The 23542-nt window shown below is 53.1% G+C and overlaps 1 protein-coding gene across 2 annotated transcripts in view; it reads right to left on the bottom strand.

Annotated features, from left to right (window-relative positions):
* LOC144761153 (long-chain fatty acid transport protein 4-like) overlaps positions 1–19050 on the bottom strand; it is a 132558-nt gene extending 113508 nt beyond the window's left edge. Inside the window, exons 1-2 of one of the 2 annotated variants that reach the window (XR_013595610.1) lie at positions 18847–19050; positions 9346–9510 (exon numbers count right to left, since the gene is read on the bottom strand). Coding sequence is in view for 1 of the 2 variants with exons in the window: in XM_078646646.1 (XP_078502772.1) it covers positions 9346–9506 (161 nt within the window). In the remaining variant the exon portion in view is untranslated. The remainder of the gene's footprint in view (positions 1–9345; positions 9511–18846) is intronic. The other variant, XM_078646646.1, reaches the window with a different exon arrangement.
* Positions 19051–23542: the final 4492 nt, after the last annotated feature.

The raw sequence follows: 23542 nt of genomic DNA, 5'->3' as shown, positions 1-23542 counted from the left end.
TGTACATTATAGAGGGAGGGCCCCACCGGTGCCACCTGAAGCGCCAGCGTCCAAGGACCGGTGCCACCTGGACCCAGGAGCGCGCTGTACATTATAGAGGGAGGGCTCCACCGGTGCCACCTGAAGCGCCAGCGTCCAAGGACCGGTGCCACCTGGACCCAAGAGCGCACTGTACATTATAGAGGGAGGGGCCCCACCGGTGCCACCTGAAGCGCCAGCGTCCGTGGGCAGGTGAGCCACCGGGACCCAAGAGTGCACTGTACATTATAGAGGGAGGGCCCCACCGGTGCCACCTGAAGAGCCAGCGTCCAAGGACCGGTGCCACCTGGACCCAAGAGCGCGCTGTACATTATAGAGGGAGGGCCCCACCGGTGCCACCTGGACCCAAGAGCCAACTGTACATTATAGAGGGAGGGCCCCACCGGTGCCACCTGAAGAGCCAACGTCCAAGGACCGGTGCCACCTGGACCCAAGAGCGCGCTGTACATTATAGAGGGAGGGCCCCACCGGTGCCACCTGAAGCGCCAGCGTCCAAGGACCGGTGCCCCCTGGACCCAAGAGCGCGCTGTACATTATAGAGGGAGGGCCCCACCGGTGCCACCTGAAGCGCCAGCGTCCAAGGACCGGTGCCCCCTGGACCCAAGAGCCAACTGTACATTATAGAGGGAGGGCCCCACCGGTGCCACCTGAAGCGCCAGCGTCCAAGGACCGGTGCCCCCTGGACCCAAGAGCGCGCTGTACATTATAGAGGGAGGGCCCCACCGGTGCCACCTGAAGCGCCAGCGTCCAAGGACCGGTGCCCCCTGGACCCAAGAGCCAACTGTACATTATAGAGGGAGGGCCCACCGGTGCCACCTGGACACAGGAGCGCGCTGTACATTATAGAGGGAGGGTCCCACCGGTGCCACCTGAAGAGCCAGCGTCCAAGGACCGGTGCCACCTGGACCCAAGAAGGCGCTGTACATTATAGAGGGAGGGCCCCACCAGTGCCCCCTGAAGAGCCAGCGTCCACGGGCAGGTGAGCCACCTGGACCTAAGAGCGCGCTGTACATTATAGAGGAGGGTCCCACCAGTGCCACCTGAAGAGCCAACGTCCAAGGACCGGTGCCACCTGGACCCAAGAGCCCACTGTACATTATAGAGGGAGGGCCCCACCGGTGCCACCTGAAGCGCCAGCGTCCAAGGACCGGTGCCACCTGGACCCAAGAGCGCGCTGTACATTATAGAGGGAGGGCTCCACCGGTGCCACCTGAAGCGCCAGCGTCCAAGGACCGGTGCCACCTGGACCCAAGAGCGCGCTGTACATTATAGAGGGAGGGGCCCCACCGGTGCCACCTGAAGCGCCAGCGTCCGTGGGCAGGTGAGCCACCGGGACCCAAGAGTGCACTGTACATTATAGAGGGAGGGCCCCACCGGTGCCACCTGAAGAGCCAGCGTCCAAGGACCGGTGCCACCTGGACCCAAGAGCGCGCTGTACATTATAGAGGGAGGGCCCCACCGGTGCCACCTGAAGAGCCAGCGTCCAAGGACCGGTGCCACCTGGACCTAAGAGCGCGCTGTACATTATAGAGGGAGGGCCCCACCGGTGCCACCTGAAGCGCCAGCGTCCAAGGACCGGTGCCACCTGGACCCAAGAGCCCACTGTACATTATAGAGGAGGGGCCCCACCGGTGCCCCCTGAAGAGCCAACGTCCACGGACCGGTGCCACCTGGACCCAAGAGCGCGTTGTACATTATAGAGGGAGGGCCCCACCGGTGCCACCTGGACCCAAGAGCCAACTGTACATTATAGAGGGAGGGCCCCACCGGTGCCACCTGAAGAGCCAACGTCCAAGGACCGGTGCCACCTGGACCCAAGAGCGCGCTGTACATTATAGAGGGAGGGCCCCACCGGTGCCACCTGAAGCGCCAGCGTCCAAGGACCGGTGCCCCCTGGACCCAAGAGCGCGCTGTACATTATAGAGGGAGGGCCCCACCGGTGCCACCTGAAGCGCCAGCGTCCAAGGACCGTTGCCCCCTGGACCCAAGAGCCAACTGTACATTATAGAGGGAGGGCCCCACCGGTGCCACCTGAAGCGCCAGCGTCCAAGGACCGGTGCCCCCTGGACCCAAGAGCGCGCTGTACATTATAGAGGGAGGGCCCCACCGGTGCCACCTGAAGCGCCAGCGTCCAAGGACCGGTGCCCCCTGGACCCAAGAGCCAACTGTACATTATAGAGGGAGGGCCCCACCGGTGCCACCTGGACCCAAGAGCGCGCTGTACATTATAGAGGGAGGGCCCCACCGGGGCCACATGAAGAGCCAGCGTCCAAGGACCGGTGCCACCTGAGAGCCAGCGTCCAAGGACCGGTGCCACCTGGACCCAAGAGCGCGCTGTACATTATAGAGGGAGCGCCCCACCGGTGCCACCTGGACCCAAGAGCGCGCTGTACATTATAGAGGGAGGGTCCCACCGGTGCCACCTGAAGCGCCAGCGTCCAAGGACCGGTGCCACCTGGACCCAAGAGCGCGCTGTACATTATAGAGGGCGGGCCCCACCGGTGCCCCCTGAAGAGCCAACGTCCAAGGACCGGTGCCACCTGGACCCAAGAGCGCGCTGTACATTATAGAGGGAGGGCCCCACTGGTGCCCCCTGAAGAGCCAACGTCCAAGGACCGGTGCCACCTGGACCCAAGAGCGCGCTGTACATTATAGAGGGAGCGCCCCACCGGTGCCACCTGGACCCAAGAGCCAACTGTACATTATAGAGGGAGGGCCCCACCGGTGCCACCTGAAGAGCCAGCGTCCAAGGACCGGTGCCACCTGGACCCAAGAGCGCGTTGTACATTATAGAGGGAGGGGCCCCACCGGTGCCACCTGGACCTAAGAGCGCGTTGTACATTATAGAGGGAGGGCCCCACCGGTGCCACCTGGACCTAAGAGCGCGTTGTACATTATAGAGGGAGGGCCCCACCGGTGCCACCTGAAGCACCAGCGTCCAAGGACAGGTGTGTCACCTGGACCCAAGGGCCCGCTGTACATGATAAAAAGTCAAGGGTAGGGCTCGGTCTGTGGGCACTGCCCGAGGGGCAGAGACGGGTGTAGGTGCTGACCCTGCTGTGAGCTCAGTGCTGGGTCACATTAGGAAGGAGTCTGAGGTTTCTTAACAATGCTTGTCTGGGCTTCTCAGCTCCTCACAGCTGTCACTTCGTTCCAAATCATAAGCCAATAGATTTATTATTAGCGGTCGCTCTTCATTCAATGTATACATCAACGAGAACTCGCTGCTGAAGACGCTGCTGGTGTTTGTTAAAAGGCAGGAAAAAAACATTTGTTTTTTTATAAAGAACCTCACACACCAGTCTAGTTGGTGTCATGCTTCATTGGGTCCCACCCAAGGCCCTGAGTGTACCTCGGGTGTGCTGCGATGCCGGACTACAGCAGAGCGGGTTTTGTTAAGTGAGTGCGCCGTGCTGATGTGAAGAGTGTAGGTTAAAAGACTGTCTTTGGGGTCCCAAGTCTCCAAAGGACTATTTTAATAGTGGGCCTTAAGCAGTATTAAAACAAGGCAGCGGATATGAGTGGAGGTGATTAAGAACTCCCATATCCAATGTGGTCAACATGTTTCAGCCAGTGCCTAAAATTAAAACTGGCCTTCTTCAGGACCTCATGTGAGTGGAAGTTGAAAGGTTATGGTCGCGGTGAGTATTGAGGCCAGATATGTGACGCACTCGCTAAGGTGCGCTATATGTAAGAGTATGGCGTCCTCTAGCGGCTTATTCTTTGTAATCTATAGTGAAAGCCCCATGATTCCGGGAGGGGCCCGACCTTTAGTCACACATTCATCCAGATCTGCGGCCCGTTTTCAAGCCTGTCGCAGCCTGCATCGGAATTCCGTCTTCATTTAATAACATCCAATGAACTCTCATCTGCCTCTATATTTTACAAAACCTTTATACAGTGCTACTAATACCTGTATGCAATACTCTTTTTTACCCGCACAAGGTCTACGATTTCTATGGTTATTATTTTATATCTTTTTTGCATTGCTACGTTTAAACCCCCTCCATGTACCTTATACATTTCCACAGTTTTCCACGGCATAGAATGTATATTTTCTCATATTTATATGTACTTCAACAGGTTTATTATTTGGATTGTATTTCATGCTTAGCACTCCTGCTCTATTTTAGTTTATGTTAAATATTGAGTGATGTTTATTGTTCTTAATAAATTCAAACTTAAAAAAATAATAAAAACTGTGTAAAGGAAAGCCTCAGAGGGTTGTGGGACGTCACACAGCATCAGAGGCCTGTGGCTTTCAGAAGCACACAGCTTCCTAGTCCCACAGGTGGGCACACTCCCACTGCCCCACAGGAACGCAAGGTTTAAGGCCCAGTGGTTTATGACATGCATGGTTTAAGGCCCAGTGGTTTATGGTACGCAAGGTTTAAGGCCCAGTGGTTTATGGTACGCAAGGTTTAAGGCCCAGTGGTTTATGGTACGCAAGGTTTAAGGCCCAGTGGTTTATGGTACGCAAGGTTTAAGGCCCAGTGGTTTATGGTACACAAGGTTTAAGGCCCAGTGGTTTATGGTACGTAAGGTTTAAGGCCCAGTGGTTTATGACATGCATGGTTTAAGGCCCAGTGGTTTATGGTACACAAGGTTTAAGGCCCAGTGGTTTATGGTACGCATGGTTTAAGGCCCAGTGGTTCATGGTACGCATGGTTTAAGGCCCAGTGGTTTATGGTACGCAAGGTTTAAGGCCCAGTGGTTTATGGTACGCAAGGTTTAAGGCCCAGTGGTTTATGGTACACAAGGTTTAAGGCCCAGTGGTTTATGGTACGTAAGGTTTAAGGCCCAGTGGTTTATGACATGCATGGTTTAAGGCCCAGTGGTTTATGGTACGCATGGTTTAAGGCCCAGTGGTTTATGGTATGCAAGGTTTAAGGCCCAATGGTTTATGGTACGCAAGGTTTAAGGCCCAATGGTTTATGGTACGCAAGGTTTAAGGCCCAGTGGTTTATGACATGCATGGTTTAAGGCCCAGTGGTTTATGGTACGCATGGTTTAAGGCCCAGTGGTTTATGGTACGTAAGGTTTAAGGCCCAGTGGTTTATGGTACGCATGGTTTAAGGCCCAGTGGTTTATGGTACGCATGGTTTAAGGCCCAATGGTTTATGGTACGCATGGTTTAAGGCCCAATGGTTTATGGTACGCAAGGTTTAAGGCCCAATGGTTTATGGTACGCAAGGTTTAAGGCCCAATGGTTTATGGTACGCAAGGTTTAAGGCCCAATGGTTTATGGTACGCAAGGTTTAAGGCCCAATGGTTTATGGTACGCAAGGTTTAAGGCCCAGTGGTTTATGACATGCATGGTTTAAGGCCCAGTGGTTTATGACATGCATGGTTTAAGGCCCAGTGGGTTATGGTACGCATGGTTTAAGGCCCAGTGGTTTATGGTACGTAAGGTTTAAGGCCCAGTGGTTTATGACATGCATGGTTTAAGGCCCAGTGGTTTATGGTACGTAAGGTTTAAGGCCCAGTCGTTTATGGTACGTATGGTTTAAGGCCCAGTGGTTTATGGTACGTAAGGTTTAAGGCCCAGTGGTTTATGACATGCATGGTTTAAGGCCCAGTGGTTTATGGTACGCAAGGTTTAAGGCCCAATGGTTTATGGTACGCAAGGTTTAAGGCCCAATGGTTTATGGTACGCAAGGTTTAAGGCCCAGTGGTTTATGACATGCATGGTTTAAGGCCCAGTGGTTTATGGTACGCAAGGTTTAAGGCCCAGTGGTTTATGGTACGCAAGGTTTAAGGCCCAGTGGTTTATGGTACGCAAGGTTTAAGGCCCAGTGGTTTATGGTACGCAAGGTTTAAGGCCCAGTGGTTTATGGTACACAAGGTTTAAGGCCCAGTGGTTTATGGTACGTAAGGTTTAAGGCCCAGTGGTTTATGACATGCATGGTTTAAGGCCCAGTGGTTTATGGTACACAAGGTTTAAGGCCCAGTGGTTTATGGTACGCATGGTTTAAGGCCCAGTGGTTCATGGTACGCATGGTTTAAGGCCCAGTGGTTTATGGTACGCAAGGTTTAAGGCCCAGTGGTTTATGGTACGCAAGGTTTAAGGCCCAGTGGTTTATGGTACACAAGGTTTAAGGCCCAGTGGTTTATGGTACGTAAGGTTTAAGGCCCAGTGGTTTATGACATGCATGGTTTAAGGCCCAGTGGTTTATGGTACGCATGGTTTAAGGCCCAGTGGTTTATGGTATGCAAGGTTTAAGGCCCAATGGTTTATGGTACGCAAGGTTTAAGGCCCAATGGTTTATGGTACGCAAGGTTTAAGGCCCAGTGGTTTATGACATGCATGGTTTAAGGCCCAGTGGTTTATGGTACGCATGGTTTAAGGCCCAGTGGTTTATGGTACGTAAGGTTTAAGGCCCAGTGGTTTATGGTACGCATGGTTTAAGGCCCAGTGGTTTATGGTACGCATGGTTTAAGGCCCAATGGTTTATGGTACGCATGGTTTAAGGCCCAATGGTTTATGGTACGCAAGGTTTAAGGCCCAATGGTTTATGGTACGCAAGGTTTAAGGCCCAATGGTTTATGGTACGCAAGGTTTAAGGCCCAATGGTTTATGGTACGCAAGGTTTAAGGCCCAATGGTTTATGGTACGCAAGGTTTAAGGCCCAGTGGTTTATGACATGCATGGTTTAAGGCCCAGTGGTTTATGACATGCATGGTTTAAGGCCCAGTGGGTTATGGTACGCATGGTTTAAGGCCCAGTGGTTTATGGTACGTAAGGTTTAAGGCCCAGTGGTTTATGACATGCATGGTTTAAGGCCCAGTGGTTTATGGTACGTAAGGTTTAAGGCCCAGTCGTTTATGGTACGTATGGTTTAAGGCCCAGTGGTTTATGGTACGTAAGGTTTAAGGCCCAGTGGTTTATGACATGCATGGTTTAAGGCCCAGTGGTTTATGGTACGCAAGGTTTAAGGCCCAATGGTTTATGGTACGCAAGGTTTAAGGCCCAATGGTTTATGGTACGCAAGGTTTAAGGCCCAGTGGTTTATGACATGCATGGTTTAAGGCCCAGTGGTTTATGGTACGCATGGTTTAAGGCCCAGTGGTTTATGGTACGTAAGGTTTAAGGCCCAGTGGTTTATGGTACGCATGGTTTAAGGCCCAATGGTTTATGGTACGCAAGGTTTAAGGCCCAATGGTTTATGGTACGCAAGGTTTAAGGCCCAGTGGTTTATGGTACGCAAGGTTTAAGGCCCAATGGTTTATGGTACGCAAGGTTTATGGCCCAATGGTTTATGGTACGCAAGGTTTAAGGCCCAATGGTTTATGGTACGCAAGGTTTAAGGCCCAGTGGTTTATGACATGCATGGTTTAAGGCCCAGTGGTTTATGACATGCATGGTTTAAGGCCCAGTGGGTTATGGTACGCATGGTTTAAGGCCCAGTGGTTTATGGTACGCAAGGTTTAAGGCCCAGTGGTTTATGGTACGCATGGTTTAAGGCCTAGTGGTTTATGGTACGCATGGTTTAAGGCCTAGTGGTTTATGGTATGCAAGGTTTAAGGCCCAGTGGGTTATGGTATGCAAGGTTTAAGGCCCAGTGGTTTATGGTACGTAAGGTTTAAGGCCCAGTGGTTTATGGTACGCATGGTTTAAGGCCCAGTGGTTTATGGTACATAAGGTTTACGGCCCAGTGGTTTATGGTACGCATGGTTTAAGGCCCAGTGGTTTATGGTACGCATGGTTTAAGGCCCAGTGGTTTATGGTACGCATGGTTTAAGGCCCAGTGGTTTATGGTACGCATGGTTTAAGGTCCAGTGGTTTATGGTACGCATGGTTTAAGGCCCAGTGGTTTATGGAAGAGGTGTGGCGCCGCGGCCAGGGCGACTGACGCTGGAATCTGGGGACCACGGTTCGATCCCCGGCTCCGGCGGCAGGTCAGCCCAGCACCATGTGACTCTGGGCAATAGCTCGCTTAATCTTCCCGACGGCCCCCCAGCGCCTAGAGACCCTTACGGGTGATTGTGCGCTTTACAAATGTGGACTTTACTTTAGAAATTTGAAAATATGGCACCCATAGTTTAAGGCCCAGTGGTTTATGGTACGCAAGGTTTAAGGCCGAGTGGTTTATGGTACGTAAGGTTTAAGGCCCAGTGGGTTATGGTATGCAAGGTTTAAGGCCCAGTGGTTTATGGTACGTAAGGTTTAAGGCCCAGTGGTTTATGGTACGCATGGTTTAAGGCCCAGTGGTTTATGATACGCATGGTTTAAGGCCCAGTGGTTTATGGTACGCATGGTTTAAGGCCCAGTGGTTTATGGTACGCATGGTTTAAGGCCCAGTGGTTTATGGTACGCATGGTTTAAGGCCCAGTGGTTTATGGTACGCATGGTTTAAGGCCCAGTGGTTTATGGTACGCAAGGTTTAAGGCCCAGTGGTTTATGGTACGTAAGGTTTAAGGCCCAGTGGTTTATGGTACGTAAGGTTTAAGGCCCAGTGGTTTATGGTACGCATGGTTTAAGGCCCAGTGGTTTATGGTACGCATGGTTTAAGGCCCAGTGGTTTATGGTACGTAAGGTTTAAGGCCCAGTGGTTTATGGTACGCAAGGTTTAAGGCCCAGTGGTTTATGACATGCATGGTTTAAGGCCCAGTGGTTTATGGTACGCAAGGTTTAAGGCCCAATGGTTTATGGTACGCAAGGTTTAAGGCCCAATGGTTTATGGTACGCAAGGTTTAAGGCCCAGTGGTTTATGACATGCATGGTTTAAGGCCCAGTGGTTTATGGTACGCATGGTTTAAGGCCCAGTGGTTTATGGTACGTAAGGTTTAAGGCCCAGTGGTTTATGGTACGCATGGTTTAAGGCCCAGTGGTTTATGGTACGCATGGTTTAAGGCCCAGTGGTTTATGGTACGCATGGTTTAAGGCCCAGTGGTTTATGGTACGTAAGGTTTAAGGCCCAGTGGTTTATGGTACGCATGGTTTAAGGCCCAGTGGTTTATGGTACGCATGGTTTAATGCCCAGTGGTTTATGGTACGCATGGTTTAAGGCCCAGTGGTTTATGGTACGCAAGGTTTAAGGCCCAGTGGTTTATGGTACGTAAGGTTTAAGGCCCAGTGGTTTATGGTACGCATGGTTTAAGGCCCAGTGGTTTATGGTACGCATGGTTTAAGGCCCAGTGGTTTATGGTACGCATGGTTTAAGGCCCAGTGGTTTATGGTATGCAAGGTTTAAGGCCCAGTGGTTTATGGTATGCAAGGTTTAAGGCCCAGTGGGTTATGGTACGCGTGGTTTATGGTACGCAAAAGAGCTGTGTCTGGGTGGGAGATCTCCAAGGCGCACTCACCTGAGGTCTCTGCCAAGCGTTCTGTAGACGATCCTCAGGAACTTCCATCCTCCAGAGCCCAGGTAGAAGATGAGGAGGGCCGGGACCACCTGCAGCCAGGGCAGACCGAGGATGAGCCGCAGGAGCACCAGGAGGGCGGTGCAGCAAGCCAGGCGCAGCATACTCCTGCGGGGGAAGGAACAGCAGTCAGCTCTGACAAGAAGCACCTGAGAAGAAACAGAGCAGGGCACCGCTGCCCACACTGGCACAGCAACCACTTCTGGGCTGGCTGAGCACCACACCGGTCAGACATCCTGGACTGGTGTGGTGCACAGAGCTGGCATCAGTCTCCACCACTTTCATAGGTTCCTTTTAACTCGCTTCCGTTTAAACATTATACATTTGATATTAGGTCAATATCCAACATGGTGTAAGTCTGAACAATCACTACCTTGTTCCTGCGATAATTTTTCTTCGCAGGACACTATGCACTTCATGATGTTTTGTGGTCATTTCGTAGAGGAGAGGAGAAAGTTTCTTGTGCCTGTTCTTAAAAAGGCAGGGTTCTTGCAAGTCAGGCCAGCACTCCTTTACCTGCAGCTACTAAACAACCCTAGTGTCATCTTCCATGTAGCCAGTTATTTGGTGGGTGCTGTGCGTTCAAAGAACAGGCTCATGGGAAACGCGAGATTGACTATATCCCTATGACGTTTGCATCTTGTTATACAAAGGATACCGTGTATTGGAAGTGAGGACAACGGAGGCGAGATCAATTTATATTGTGATAAATGTTGATTTTATGAAATTAGTGATGTATTTTTAAAATTTGACTCCTTTGCTTGCTTTTAACATGGTTGTCTTTTTAAAAAAAAACTACTGAAGTATATTTTAAATCTTGAATGATGTGTGTTTTGTATTGTATGAATTATTGATACTGTATATATATTGTACCGCGCTTTTTTTTTATATTGGTTTATCGAAATAAAGTATTTTGACTGACTGACACTTGTGTGCACTTAAGTGGAGCCTCAAAGGACAGGTGTGGTGCACAGCCACAGCAGTTGTGCCTCACTATCACCTGTGTGCACGTCATTGCAGCTATATAGCTATTGTGAATTCCCAAGAATTTACAGAAGTAGACCAAGAAATAGTACTCCTAGAAAATATTTGGAACTGCATTTCAGCAGGAGTAAATCTGCAGGTGTAGATTTGCTCATGCGAAAATCTGAGTGTTTGCAAGTTCACTTCCCCCCAAGCACTTTTTTTTTCTCCAACTCTGGAAGAAGGTTTACGTCTGCCACGGTCAGGAGTAAATTTCCAACATTTCTCAGTATGGGAAAGATTAGAGAAGAGTTGGTGAAAAGCCTTAAAACATGCAAGTTAGTAGGTTTGCACAGACTCAAAAGGGCATTCCAACTCTGGAACTATTGACTACCACCATCTTCAGTCCCAGTATGTAGATCTGCGGAAACGTGGCAACATAAAATTATTACTAGTATTCAAACACTACTATGGTATGAGCCCTGGCATAATCAGAGAGGCTACTTCAGAGCTCGTATATAATGGGATTGCTGCCGAAATTTGTCGCTGCTCTATGAGGCACCAAAGGGACAAGTGGATTTATGAAGCAACCTGCCCCATGGACAAGTAGATATTTTGTTAAATTCCACACACCTGGATATAGGCACATCAAAAAGACACTGTGACAGCTCCATACAGACACAGCCAACAGACACCTACACACAGCTCCATACAGACACAGCCAGCAGACACCTACACACAGCTCCATACAGACACAGCCAACAGACACCTAAACACAGCTCCATACAGACACAGCCCGCAGACACCTACACACAGCTCCATACAGACACAGCCAGCAGACACCTAAAGACAGCTCCATACAGACACAGCCCGCAGACACCTACACACAGCTCCATACAGACACAAACAACAGACACCTAAAGACAGCTCCATACAGACACAGCCCGCAGACACCTACACACAGCTCCATACAGACACAGCCAACAGACACCTAAACACAGCTCCATACAGACACAGCCAGCAGACACCTAAACACAGCTCCATACAGACACAGCCAACAGACACCTACACACAGCTCCATACAGACACAGCCAACAGACACCTACACACAGCTCCATACAGACACAGCCAGCAGACACCTAAACACAGCTCCATACAGACACAGCCAGCAGACACCTACACACAGCTCCATACAGACACAGCCAGCAGACGCCTAAACACAGCTCCATACAGACACAGCCAGCAGACACCTAAACACAGCTCCATACAGACACAGCCAGCAGACACCTACACACAGCTCCATACAGACACAGCCAGCAGACACCTACACACAGCTCCATACAGACACAGCCAGCAGACGCCTAAACACAGCTCCATACAGACACAGCCAGCAGACACCTACACACAGCTCCATACAGACACAGCCAGCAGACGCCTAAACACAGCTCCATACAGACACAGCCAGCAGACGCCTAAACACAGCTCCATACAGACACAGCCAGCAGACACCTACACACAGCTCCATACAGACACAGCCAGCAGACACCAAAACACAGCTCCAAACAGACACAGCCAGCAGACACCTACACACAGCTCCAAACAGACACAGCCAACAGACACCTACATACAGCTCCATACAGACACAGCCAGCAGACACCTACACACAGCTCCATACAGACACAGCCAGCAGACACCTACACACAGCTCCATACAGACACAGCCAGCAGACGCCTAAACACAGCTCCATACAGACACAGCCAGCAGACGCCTAAACACAGCTCCATACAGACACAGCCAGCAGACACCTACACACAGCTCCATACAGACACAGCCAGCAGACACCAAAACACAGCTCCATACAGACACAGCCCGCAGACACCTACACACAGCTCCATACAGACACAAACAACAGACACCTAAAGACAGCTCCATACAGACACAGCCCGCAGACACCTACACACAGCTCCATACAGACACAGCCAACAGACACCTAAACACAGCTCCATACAGACACAGCCAGCAGACACCTAAACACAGCTCCATACAGACACAGCCAACAGACACCTACACACAGCTCCATACAGACACAGCCAACAGACACCTAAACACAGCTCCATACAGACACAGCCAGCAGACACCTAAACACAGCTCCATACAGACACAGCCAGCAGACACCTACACACAGCTCCATACAGACACAGCCAACAGAAGCCTAAACACAGCTCCATACAGACACAGCCAGCAGACACCTACACACAGCTCCATACAGACACAGCCAGCAGACGCCTAAACACAGCTCCATACAGACACAGCCAGCAGACGCCTAAACACAGCTCCATACAGACACAGCCAGCAGACACCTAAACACAGCTCCATACAGACACAGCCAGCAGACACCTACACACAGCTCCATACAGACACAGCCAACAGAAGCCTAAACACAGCTCCATACAGACACAGCCAGCAGACGCCTAAACACAGCTCCATACAGACACAGCCAGCAGACACCTACACACAGCTCCATACAGACACAGCCAGCAGACACCAAAACACAGCTCCAAACAGACACAGCCAGCAGACACCTACACACAGCTCCAAACAGACACAGCCAACAGACACCTACATACAGCTCCATACAGACACAGCCAGCAGACACCTACACACAGCTCCATACAGACACAGCCAGCAGACACCTACACACAGCTCCATACAGACACAGCCAGCAGACGCCTAAACACAGCTCCATACAGACACAGCCAGCAGACACCTAAACACAGCTCCATACAGACACAGCCAACAGACACCTACACACAGCTCCATACAGACACAGCCAACAGACACCTAAACACAGCTCCATACAGACACAGCCAGCAGACACCTAAACACAGCTCCATACAGACACAGCCAGCAGACACCTACACACAGCTCCATACAGACACAGCCAACAGAAGCCTAAACACAGCTCCATACAGACACAGCCAGCAGACACCTACACACAGCTCCATACAGACACAGCCAGCAGACGCCTAAACACAGCTCCATACAGACACAGCCAGCAGACGCCTAAACACAGCTCCATACAGACACAGCCAGCAGACACCTACACACAGCTCCATACAGACACAGCCAGCAGACACCTACACACAGCTCCATACAGACACAGCCAGCAGACGCCTAAACACAGCTCCATACAGACACAGCCAGCAGACACCTACACACAGCTCCATACAGACACAGCCAGCAGACGCCTAAACACAGCTCCATACAGACACAGCCAGCAGACGCCTAAACACAGCTCCATACAGACACAGCCAGCAGACGCCTAAACACAGCTCCATACAGACACAGCCAGCAGACAAGTAAAGACAGTGCCCTATAGACGCAGCCAGCAGACGCCTAAACACAACTCCAAACAGACACATCAAAATGACACCTAGACAGCTCTATACAGCCACAACCGGCAGACACCTGAAGACAGCTCCCTGTAGACACAGCCATGGTGGGCCTAAATACAGCTCCATAGAGACAAAGCAACGGACACCTAAACGCAGCTCCCTCAGTAAAGTCTGTTGCACCTGCCCTTTGTTGCAGGGTTATCCCAAACAGTTTGCCTTCCTACGCCTTTTCTTCGGACATTTATATGGCTTTAGGACTCTGGGTCACTAACCTCTGCAAACCCCTAACCAGAGTTAAGGTACTCGTGCTCTCTCCTCTAAACATGGTAGGATTGGGTTACACCGGTTTGGCCTATTTAATTTATCTGCAAGTCCCTTCTACAGTGGTATCCCATAGACACAGGGCATGTTTATTAAATGCGACTAGTGGGACTACAGCACTGCTTGTGCCACCCACAGACAAGCCTGCCACCGCAGGGCCGGTGAGCTCCGTTTACTGCCACCGCAGGGCCGGTGTGCTCAGTTTACTGCCACCGCAGGGCCTGTGTGCTCAGTTTACTGCCACCGCAGGGCCTGTGTGCTCAGTTTACTGCCACCGCAGGGCCGGTGTGCTCAGTTTACTGCCACCGCAGGGCCGGTGTGCTCAGTTTACTGCCACCGCAGGGCCGGTGTGTTCAGTTTACTGCCACCGCAGGGCCTGTGTGCTCAGTTTACTGCCACCGCAGGGCCTGTCTGCTCAGTTTACTGCCACCGCAGGGCCTGTCTGCTCAGTTTACTGCCACCGCAGGGCCTGTCTGCTCAGTTTACTGCCACCGCAGGGCCTGTCTGCTCAGTTTACTGCCACCGCAGGGCCTGTCTGCTCAGTTTACTGCCACCGCAGGGCCTGTCTGCTCAGTTTACTGCCACCGCAGGGCCGGTGAGCTCCGTTTACTGCCACCGCAGGGCCGGTGTGCTCAGTTTACTGCCACCGCAGGGCCTGTGTGCTCAGTTTACTGCCACCGCAGGGCCTGTGTGCTCAGTTTACTGCCACCGCAGGGCCTGTCTGCTCAGTTTACTGCCACCGCAGGGCCTGTCTGCTCAGTTTACTGCCACCGCAGGGCCTGTCTGCTCAGTTTACTGCCACCGCAGGGCCTGTCTGCTCAGTTTACTGCCACCGCAGGGCCTGTCTGCTCAGTTTACTGCCACCGCAGGGCCTGTGTGCTCAGTTTACTGCCACCGCAGGGCCTGTGTGCTCAGTTTACTGCCACCGCAGGGCCTGTGTGCTCAGTTTACTGCCACCGCAGGGCCTGTGTGCTCAGTTTACTGCCACCGCAGGGCCTGTGTGCTCAGTTTACTGCCACCGCAGGGCCAGTGTGCTCAGTTTACTGCCACCGCAGGGCCAGTGTGCTCAGTTTACTGCCACCGCAGGGCCGGTGAGCTCCGTTTACTGCCACCGCAGGGCCGGTGTGCTCCGTTTACTGCCACCGCAGGGCCGGTGTGCTCCGTTTACTGCCACCGCAGGGCCTGTGTACTCAGTTTACTGCCACTTTCACTTCGAATTTAAAACTATTAGCTAAGCCTTAAAAACCCCTTTCATTACACACATAGATCACCCCTAAGGTAAGCCCTAGGCTTCCCTAGAGGAAGGGTGCTGTGTAAATAAAAGGTAGGACATGTGACTTTATACGTGTGGCATGTCCTGGTAATGATAAACAGCCCATTTTGTTTTCACTGCAGGGAGGCCTACTCTTCTCATAGGCTAGCATTGGGGATTCCCTTATATACCTTTAAGTTGTAATTCCTGATCAGAAAGGAGTAGCGTTGCCATGTTTGGAATAGTGGTGATAAATCCTGCTTACGGCTCTAGTTAGATTTTGCATTACAGTTTTAGAAATGCCACTTTTAGAAAGTGTTCAAAACAGGGCACTTCTCACGTTCCTCACTGTCGCACTGCGAAAAGTGGGATTTGTCCCCCATAGTAACCAATTTATCCTGGTACTCTTCGAATAAACCATTGATGCTCCGGATTAATACTCTTCCTTATTTCTGAGCTTCGGGCTTCGTACAATGGCTCGTTTATTGCAGATGCACCAATTTAACATGGTGAAAAAAACAACTCAGCTGACCAATCCACAAAAGCAAAATGAAGAGACATTAATTTGAAGAACAATAACAGCCCCCACACCGGCTCCTGTAGGCCCCTCCAGCACCATGCTGACACCCCCACACCGGCTCCTGTAGCCCCCCAGCACCATGCTGACACCCCACACCGGCTCCTGTAGGCCCCCCCAGCACCATGCTGACACCCCCACACCGCTCCTGTAGCCCCCCAGCACCATGCTGACACCCCACACCGGCTCCTGTAGGCCCCCCCAGCACCATGCTGACACCCCCACACCGGCTCCTGTAAGCCCCCCCAGCACCATGCTGATGCCCCCACACCGGCTCCTGTATGCCCCCCCAGCACCATGCTGACACCCCCACACCGGCTCCTGTAGGCCCCCCTGCACCATGCTGACACCCCCACACCGGCTCCTGTAAGCCCCCCCCAGCACCATGCTGATGCCCCCACACCGGCTCCTGTATGCCCCCCCAGCACCATGCTGACACCCCCACACCGGCTCCTGTAGGCCCCCCAAGAGCACCATGCTGACAACCCCTCCCCGCTCCTGTAGACTCCCCCAGCATCATGCTGACACCCCCACACCGGCTCCTGTCGCCCCCCCCAGCACCATGCTGACACCCCCACACCAGCTCCTGTAGGCCCCCCCTGCACCATGCTGACACCCCCACACGGGCTCCTGGAGGACCCCCAGCACCATGCTGACAACCCCACACCCGGCTCCTGTAGGCCCCCCCAGCACCATGCTGACACCCCCACACCAGCTCCTGTGGGCCTCCAGCACCATGCTGACACCCCACACCGGCTCCTGTAGACCCTCCAGCACCATGCTGACACCCCCACACCCGGCTCCTGTAGGCCCCCCCAGCACCATGCTGACACCCCCACACCAGCTCCTGTAGGCCCCCCCTGCACCATGCTGACATCACCACACCAGCTCCTGTAGGCCCCCAGCACCATGCTGACACCCCCACACCGGCTCCTGTAGGCCCCCCAGCACCATGCTGACACCCCCACACCGGCTCCTGTAGCCCCCCCAGCACCATGCTGAAACCCCCACACCGGCTCCTGGAAGACCCCCAGCACCATGCTGACACCCCCACACCAGCTCCAGTAGGCCCCCCAGCACCATGCTGACACCCCCACACCGGCTCCTGTAGGACCCCCAGCACCATGCTGATGCCCCCACACCGGCTCCTGTAAGCCCCCCCAGCACCATGCTGATGCCCCCACACCGGCTCCTGTATGCCCCCCCAGCACCATGCTGACACCCCCACACCGGCTCCTGTAGGCCCCCCAAGAGCACCATGCTGACAACCCCTCCCCGCTCCTGTAGACTCCCCCAGCATCATGCTGACACCCCCACACCGGCTCCTGTCGCCCCCCCCCAGCACCATGCTGACACCCCCACACCAGCTCCTGTAGGCCCCCCCTGCACCATGCTGACACCCCCACACGGGCTCCTGGAGGACCCCCAGCACCATGCTGACAACCCCACACCCGGCTCCTGTAGGCCCCCCCAGCACCATGCTGACACCCCCACACCAGCTCCTGTAGACCCTCCAGCACCATGCTGACACCCCACACCGGCTCCTGTAGACCCTCCAGCACCATGCTGACACCCCCACACCAGCTCCTGTAGGCCCCCCCTGCACCATGCTGACATCACCACACCAGCTCCTGTAGGCCCCCAGCACCATGCTGACACCCCACACCGGCTCCTGTAGACCCTCCAGCACCATGCTGACACCCCCACACCAGCTCCTGTAGGCCCCCCCTGCACCATGCTGACATCACCACACCAGCTCCTGTAGGCCCCCAGCACCATGCTGACACCCCCACACCGGCTCCTGTAGGCCCCCCAGCACCATGCTGACACCCCCACACCGGCTCCTGTAGCCCCCCCAGCACCATGCTGAAACCCCCACACCGGCTCCTGGAAGACCCCCAGCACCATGCTGACACCCCCACACCGGCTCCTGTAGGACCCCTCAGCACCATGCTGACACCCCCACACCGGCTCCTGTAGGCCTCCAGCACCATGCTGACACCCCCACACCAGCTCCTGTATGCCCCCCCAGCACCATGCTGACACCCCCACACCGGCTCCTGTAGGCCCCCCAAGAGCACCATGCTGACAACCCCTCCCCGCTCCTGTAGACTCCCCCAGCATCATGCTGACACCCCCACACTGGCTCCTGTCGCCCCCCCCAGCACCATGCTGACACCCCCACACCAGCTCCTGTAGGCCCCCCCTGCACCATGCTGACACCCCCACACGGGCTCCTGGAGGACCCCCAGCACCATGCTGACACCCCCACACCGGCTCCTGTGGGCCTCCAGCACCATGCTGACACCCCCACACCGGCTCCTGTAGCCCCCCCCAGCACCATGCTGAAACCCCCACACCGGCTCCTGGAAGACCCCCAGCACCATGCTGACACCCCCACACCGGCTCCTGTAGGCCCCCCAGCACCATGCTGACACCCCCACACCAGCTCCTGTAGGCCCCCCAGCACCATGCTGACACCCCCACACCGGCTCCTGTAGGCCCCCAGCACCATGCTGACACCCCCACACTGGCTCCTGTAGACCCAAGAGCACTATGCTGACAACCCCTCCCCGCTCCTGTAGACTCCCCCAGCATCATGCTGACACCCCCACACTGGCTCCTGTCGCCCCCCCCAGCACCATGCTGAAACCCCCACACCGACTCCTGTAGACCCAAGAGCACCATGCTGACACCCCCACACCGGCTCCTGTAGGCCCCCCATGAGCTCCATGCTGACACCCCCACACCGGCTCCTGTAGACCCAAGAGCACCATGCTGACACCCCCACACCGGCTCCTGTAGGCCCCCCATGAGCTCCATGCTGACACCCCCACACCGGCTCCTGTAGGCCCCCCATGAGCTCCATGCTGACACCCCACACCGACTCCTGACACCCCCCCTCCTCTTGTAGCCCCCCTCCTGTAGGCCCTCACCTGCTTGGGGGGGCGGGGGCGCTGCGGATCCGCGGCCGTCTGCCGAGGGTCACGGGGGCGTCGGGGGGTGAGCCGGGAGGGGGGGGCAGCTTCGGTCCGGGGGGGTCGGTGCCTCGAGCTCGGTGCTGCCGGTCCGTCCCCTCCCTGCTCTGCACTTCCTTGTTCAGCCCCCGCCCCCCCGAGGGAGGGGCCTGCACTGCAAGCCCCGCCCCCGCCCCCCCGCTCACTGCGGGCCTGGAGGCGCCCAGAGCACCCCCCCCCCCCCTCACCCCCGTGGGCGCTGCACTACCGCCTGTAATGGAGTCATTACAGCGCGGGGGGGGGGGGGTCATCTACGTGGACCCGCGATCCGTCCTTGTCAGACTGGCTGTGACGTCACCTGTAATGCGACAGCGACTGCGCTCCTTGCATTACTGGCTGGTTACATTTGAGTTGTGACGTCACTGTGCCAGCAGGCGGCGCAGCATTACAGCTCTGGTGCTGCTCTGCACTCTTCACTGTCCCTGGATATTACAGCCCTGGTGCTGCTCTGCACTCTTCACTGTCCCTGGATATTACAGCCCTGGTGCTGCTCTGCACTCTTCACTGTCCCTGGATATTACAGCCCTGGTGCTTCTCTGCACTCTTCACTGTCCCTGGATATTACAGCCCTGGTGCTTCTCTGCACGCTTCACTGTCCCTGGATATTACAGCTCTGGTGCTTCTCTGCACTCTTCACTGTCCCTGGATATTACAGCTCTGGTGCTGCTCTGCACTCTTCACTGTCCCTGGATATTACAGCCCTGGTGCTGCTCTGCACTCTTCACTGTCCCTGGATATTACAGCCCTGGTGCTGCTCTGCACTCTTCACTGTCCCTGGATATTACAGCCCTGGTGCTTCTCTGCACTCTTCACTGTCCCTGGATATTACAGCCCTGGTGCTTCTCTGCACGCTTCACTGTCCCTGGATATTACAGCTCTGGTGCTTCTCTGCACTCTTCACTGTCCCTGGATATTACAGCTCTGGTGCTGCTCTGCACTCTTCACTGTCCCTGGATATTACAGCTCTGGTGCTTCTCTGCACTCTTCACTGTCCCTGGATATTACAGCTCTGGTGCTTCTCTGCACTCTTCACTGTCCCTGGATATTACAGCCCTGCTGATTCTCTGCACTCTTCACTGTCCCTGGATATTAATACCCTGGTGCTTCTCTGCACTCTTCACTGTCCCTGGATATTACAGCCCTGGTGACTCTCTGCACTCTTCACCATCCCTGGATATTACAGCCCTGCTGATGCTCTGCACTCTTCACTGTCCCTGGATATTACAGCCCTGGTGACTCTCTGCACTCTTCACTGTCCCTGGATATTACAGCCCTGCTGATGCTCTGCACTCATCACTGTCCCTGGATATTACAGCCCTGGTGACTCTCTGCACTCTTCACTGTCCCTGGATATTAAAGCCCTGGTGCTTCTCTGCACTCTTCACCATCCCTGGATATTACAGCCCTGGTGCTTCTCTGCACTCTTCACCATCCCTGGATATTACAGCCCTGCTGATGCTCTGCACTCTTCACTGTCCCTGGATATTACAGCCCTGGTGACTCTCTGCACTCTTCACTGTCCCTGGATATTACAGCCCTGCTGATGCTCTGGACTCTTCACTGTCCCTGGATATTACAGCCCTGGTGACTCTCTGCACTCTTCACTGCCCCTGGATATTACAGCTCTGGTGATTCTCTGCACTCTTCACTGTCCCTGGATATTACAGCCCTGGTGACTCTCTGCACTCTTCACTGTCCCTGGATATTACAGCCCTGGTGCTTCTCTGCACTCTTCACTGTCCCTGGATATTAATACCCTGGTGCTTCTCTGCACTCTTCACTGTCCCTGGATATTACAGCTCTGGTGACTCTCTGCACTCTTCACCATCCCTGGATATTACAGCCCTGGTGCTTCTCTGCACTCTTCACCATCCCTGGATATTACAGCCCTGCTGATGCTCTGCACTCTTCACTGTCCCTGGATATTACAGCCCTGGTGACTCTCTGCACTCTTCACTGTCCCTGGATATTACAAACCTGGTGATGCTCTGCACTCTTCACTGTCCCTGGATATTAGAAACCTGGTGATGCTCTGCACTCTTCACTGTCCCTGGATATTACAGCCCTGCTGATTCTCTGCACTCTTCACTGTCCCTGGATATTACAGCCCTGCTGATTCTCTGCACTCTTCACTGTCCCTGGATATTAATACCCTGGTGCTTCTCTGCACTCTTCACTGTCCCTGGATATTACAGCCCTGGTGACTCTCTGCACTCTTCACCATCCCTGGATATTACAGCCCTGGTGCTTCTCTGCACTCTTCACCATCCCTGGATATTACAGCCCTGCTGATGCTCTGCACTCTTCACTGTCCCTGGATATTACAGCCCTGGTGACTCTCTGCACTCTTCACTGTCCCTGGATATTGTGGTATATAAATAAATAATACCGGATCTAGGTTTTACTGGACATAGTAATAACAGATAGCTCAATAAATAAGAGTCAAGATTCGAGGTAGTAGGAGTTTGCAGGTTTAATACAGCATAAGGACAGGAACAGGACAACCTGCACAGGAATAGGATGGCAGCGCTGCCGGGGGCAGGATCGGAATCGGCGTAACATTTAATAACAGTGCACAAGTATATATACTAAAACAATTGCATTACAATACATACAATAGGCGGAGCAATGGGTGTGGTCAATAGCAGTCGCGAAAGATAAGGGTGAAAGTAGGTGTAACAAGAGGCGTGAACATAGACATGTGATGTAAACGTAACAGAATATGTCATAAATGGGGCGGAGACATGGAGGGGGCTACCTAAGGAGCCGGGACCTCTAACCTGATGGTGCGCGCAAACTGACAATGACGTGTTACTAGGAGAAGCTGGGTGCTATGACTTCTGCGCTAGGAGCAGAGACTGAAGTCTGGAGAGTCAGGGCGACATGTACCTAAACAGTATCTAGTATCTGATGTTTAGAGAACATGTTGATAGAATCCAAAAGTTATCGGGGTAAAGGCTAACAGACACTAAGACTGGTGCATGCATTATTCTACATGTAGTGCGTGTTGAAGAATATGAAATGACCATTAATACAGTATTTCTCTTACATGGAGACGTAAAGGCTAGACGATGACTGAAACTATTGATGCGATTCAGTAGCTTAGGAATGCAGAGAAGGAGGGCTGGACTGATAACTAGAATCATAACATACTCTTGGCAGACTAGCAGGCAGAGCCAGGCTGAGCCGGGCACTGTGAGGCAGGAAGTAAGTGAAGGGTCGAGGATACAGGTGGGGGCTGTATCGCTCCTCAGCGAGGGCTCAGGAGACAGGAGCTGAATCTGGTGTCCGGGCCCTTTTGAGGCCTAGAAACGGGGACTTTTCAATGAAATAACGTGCACACTGAGAAACGTGGCAACGTAACTTTACATAGGCCTGATACTCGTAGCTTTCACGAGAACTGGAAACTGGCATACTAGAGATGGACGCAACTGTAATTGCGTCTTTAATCGAACATGGGGAATACATATGCATATTAATCATGCACACATAACATAAGATGGGGGACACGTAGGGACACAGAACATGGCAAAATTTACTTTTCCACATTCCCTCCTTGTCACTACGTTTCCATCAGGAAACATCAATATTCATGATACCATCTATTATTTCATACAGTATCATTTGTTCGTCTCGAATTTTCTTGGAACTGGATTTAGAACGGGACTTGGGACTAGGAATACAAGAGGTAGCACAAATGCCGCAAATCGCAGGGCCACATTGTATACAGAGGCAGCAACTGAATATGATCGCTACTGCAATACCTAGAAAGGACAATACCTTCCATCCCCAGGCGGAAATTATATTCCAGAACCAACCGGACCATGTCCAGGTGCCTGGATTTTGGTGTAACAGATGGGCAATTTTATGGAGTCTGGTTATAGCTGAATAAACAGACGGCGCGTTATTAGGAATGAAAATGCAGCAACTAGATCCGATGACTCTACATGCCCCGCCCCTATCGGCCAGTATGACGTCAAGGACGAGACGATTCTGGAGCACGACAATTCTCATAAAAGATTGCTCTTCGGTTAAGTTACCTAGAGCAGAGGTAGTCTCAATCACTACTGCTTCAAGTGTTCTGGTTAATCTACGTATCAGTTTACTATTCACGACAGTACCTAAGTAGGGGAAGACACCTTTATTGATATCTATGTATTGCTCTAGAGCAGTTTCAGTATAATCGACAATCGGGAGGTCTCTCTTGTGTCTAGTATGTACTAGGTGGGAGTTCCTATGATAGTCAGTTGGGGCTAGAAAAACTGGTGGCAGTAGGAAGGCAATGTAACAGGTTCCCTCCCAATCGAGGGGCAGACGAACATATGCGGTCTGACCACAAACAAAATAGGAATGACGTGAAGCTTTGAAAATAGATTTCCCACTGTCACTATACTTGACAATAGTGATACAATCACTGTGTCCTACATGTACGGAACCATTTTTTCTGACACATAATTCACCTTTGACTGGTAGTACTGACATAGCAGGTAAGTCTGGAGTAGTATCAGACTGAACATTCAGGACCATGAAATTCGAAGAATAATTACCCAAATTATAAACTTCATTTTCTAGATCTAACCCTGTTCTGTGGGGAAGACCTTGCTTGTCTGGAAAA

This window comes from Lissotriton helveticus, chromosome 5_2 (genome assembly GCF_964261635.1).
Source record: "Lissotriton helveticus chromosome 5_2, aLisHel1.1, whole genome shotgun sequence".
Taxonomy (NCBI): domain Eukaryota; kingdom Metazoa; phylum Chordata; class Amphibia; order Caudata; family Salamandridae; genus Lissotriton; species Lissotriton helveticus.
The sequence above is the reverse complement of the archived record's forward strand: the minus strand, read 5'-3'. Positions and strand labels throughout refer to the sequence as shown.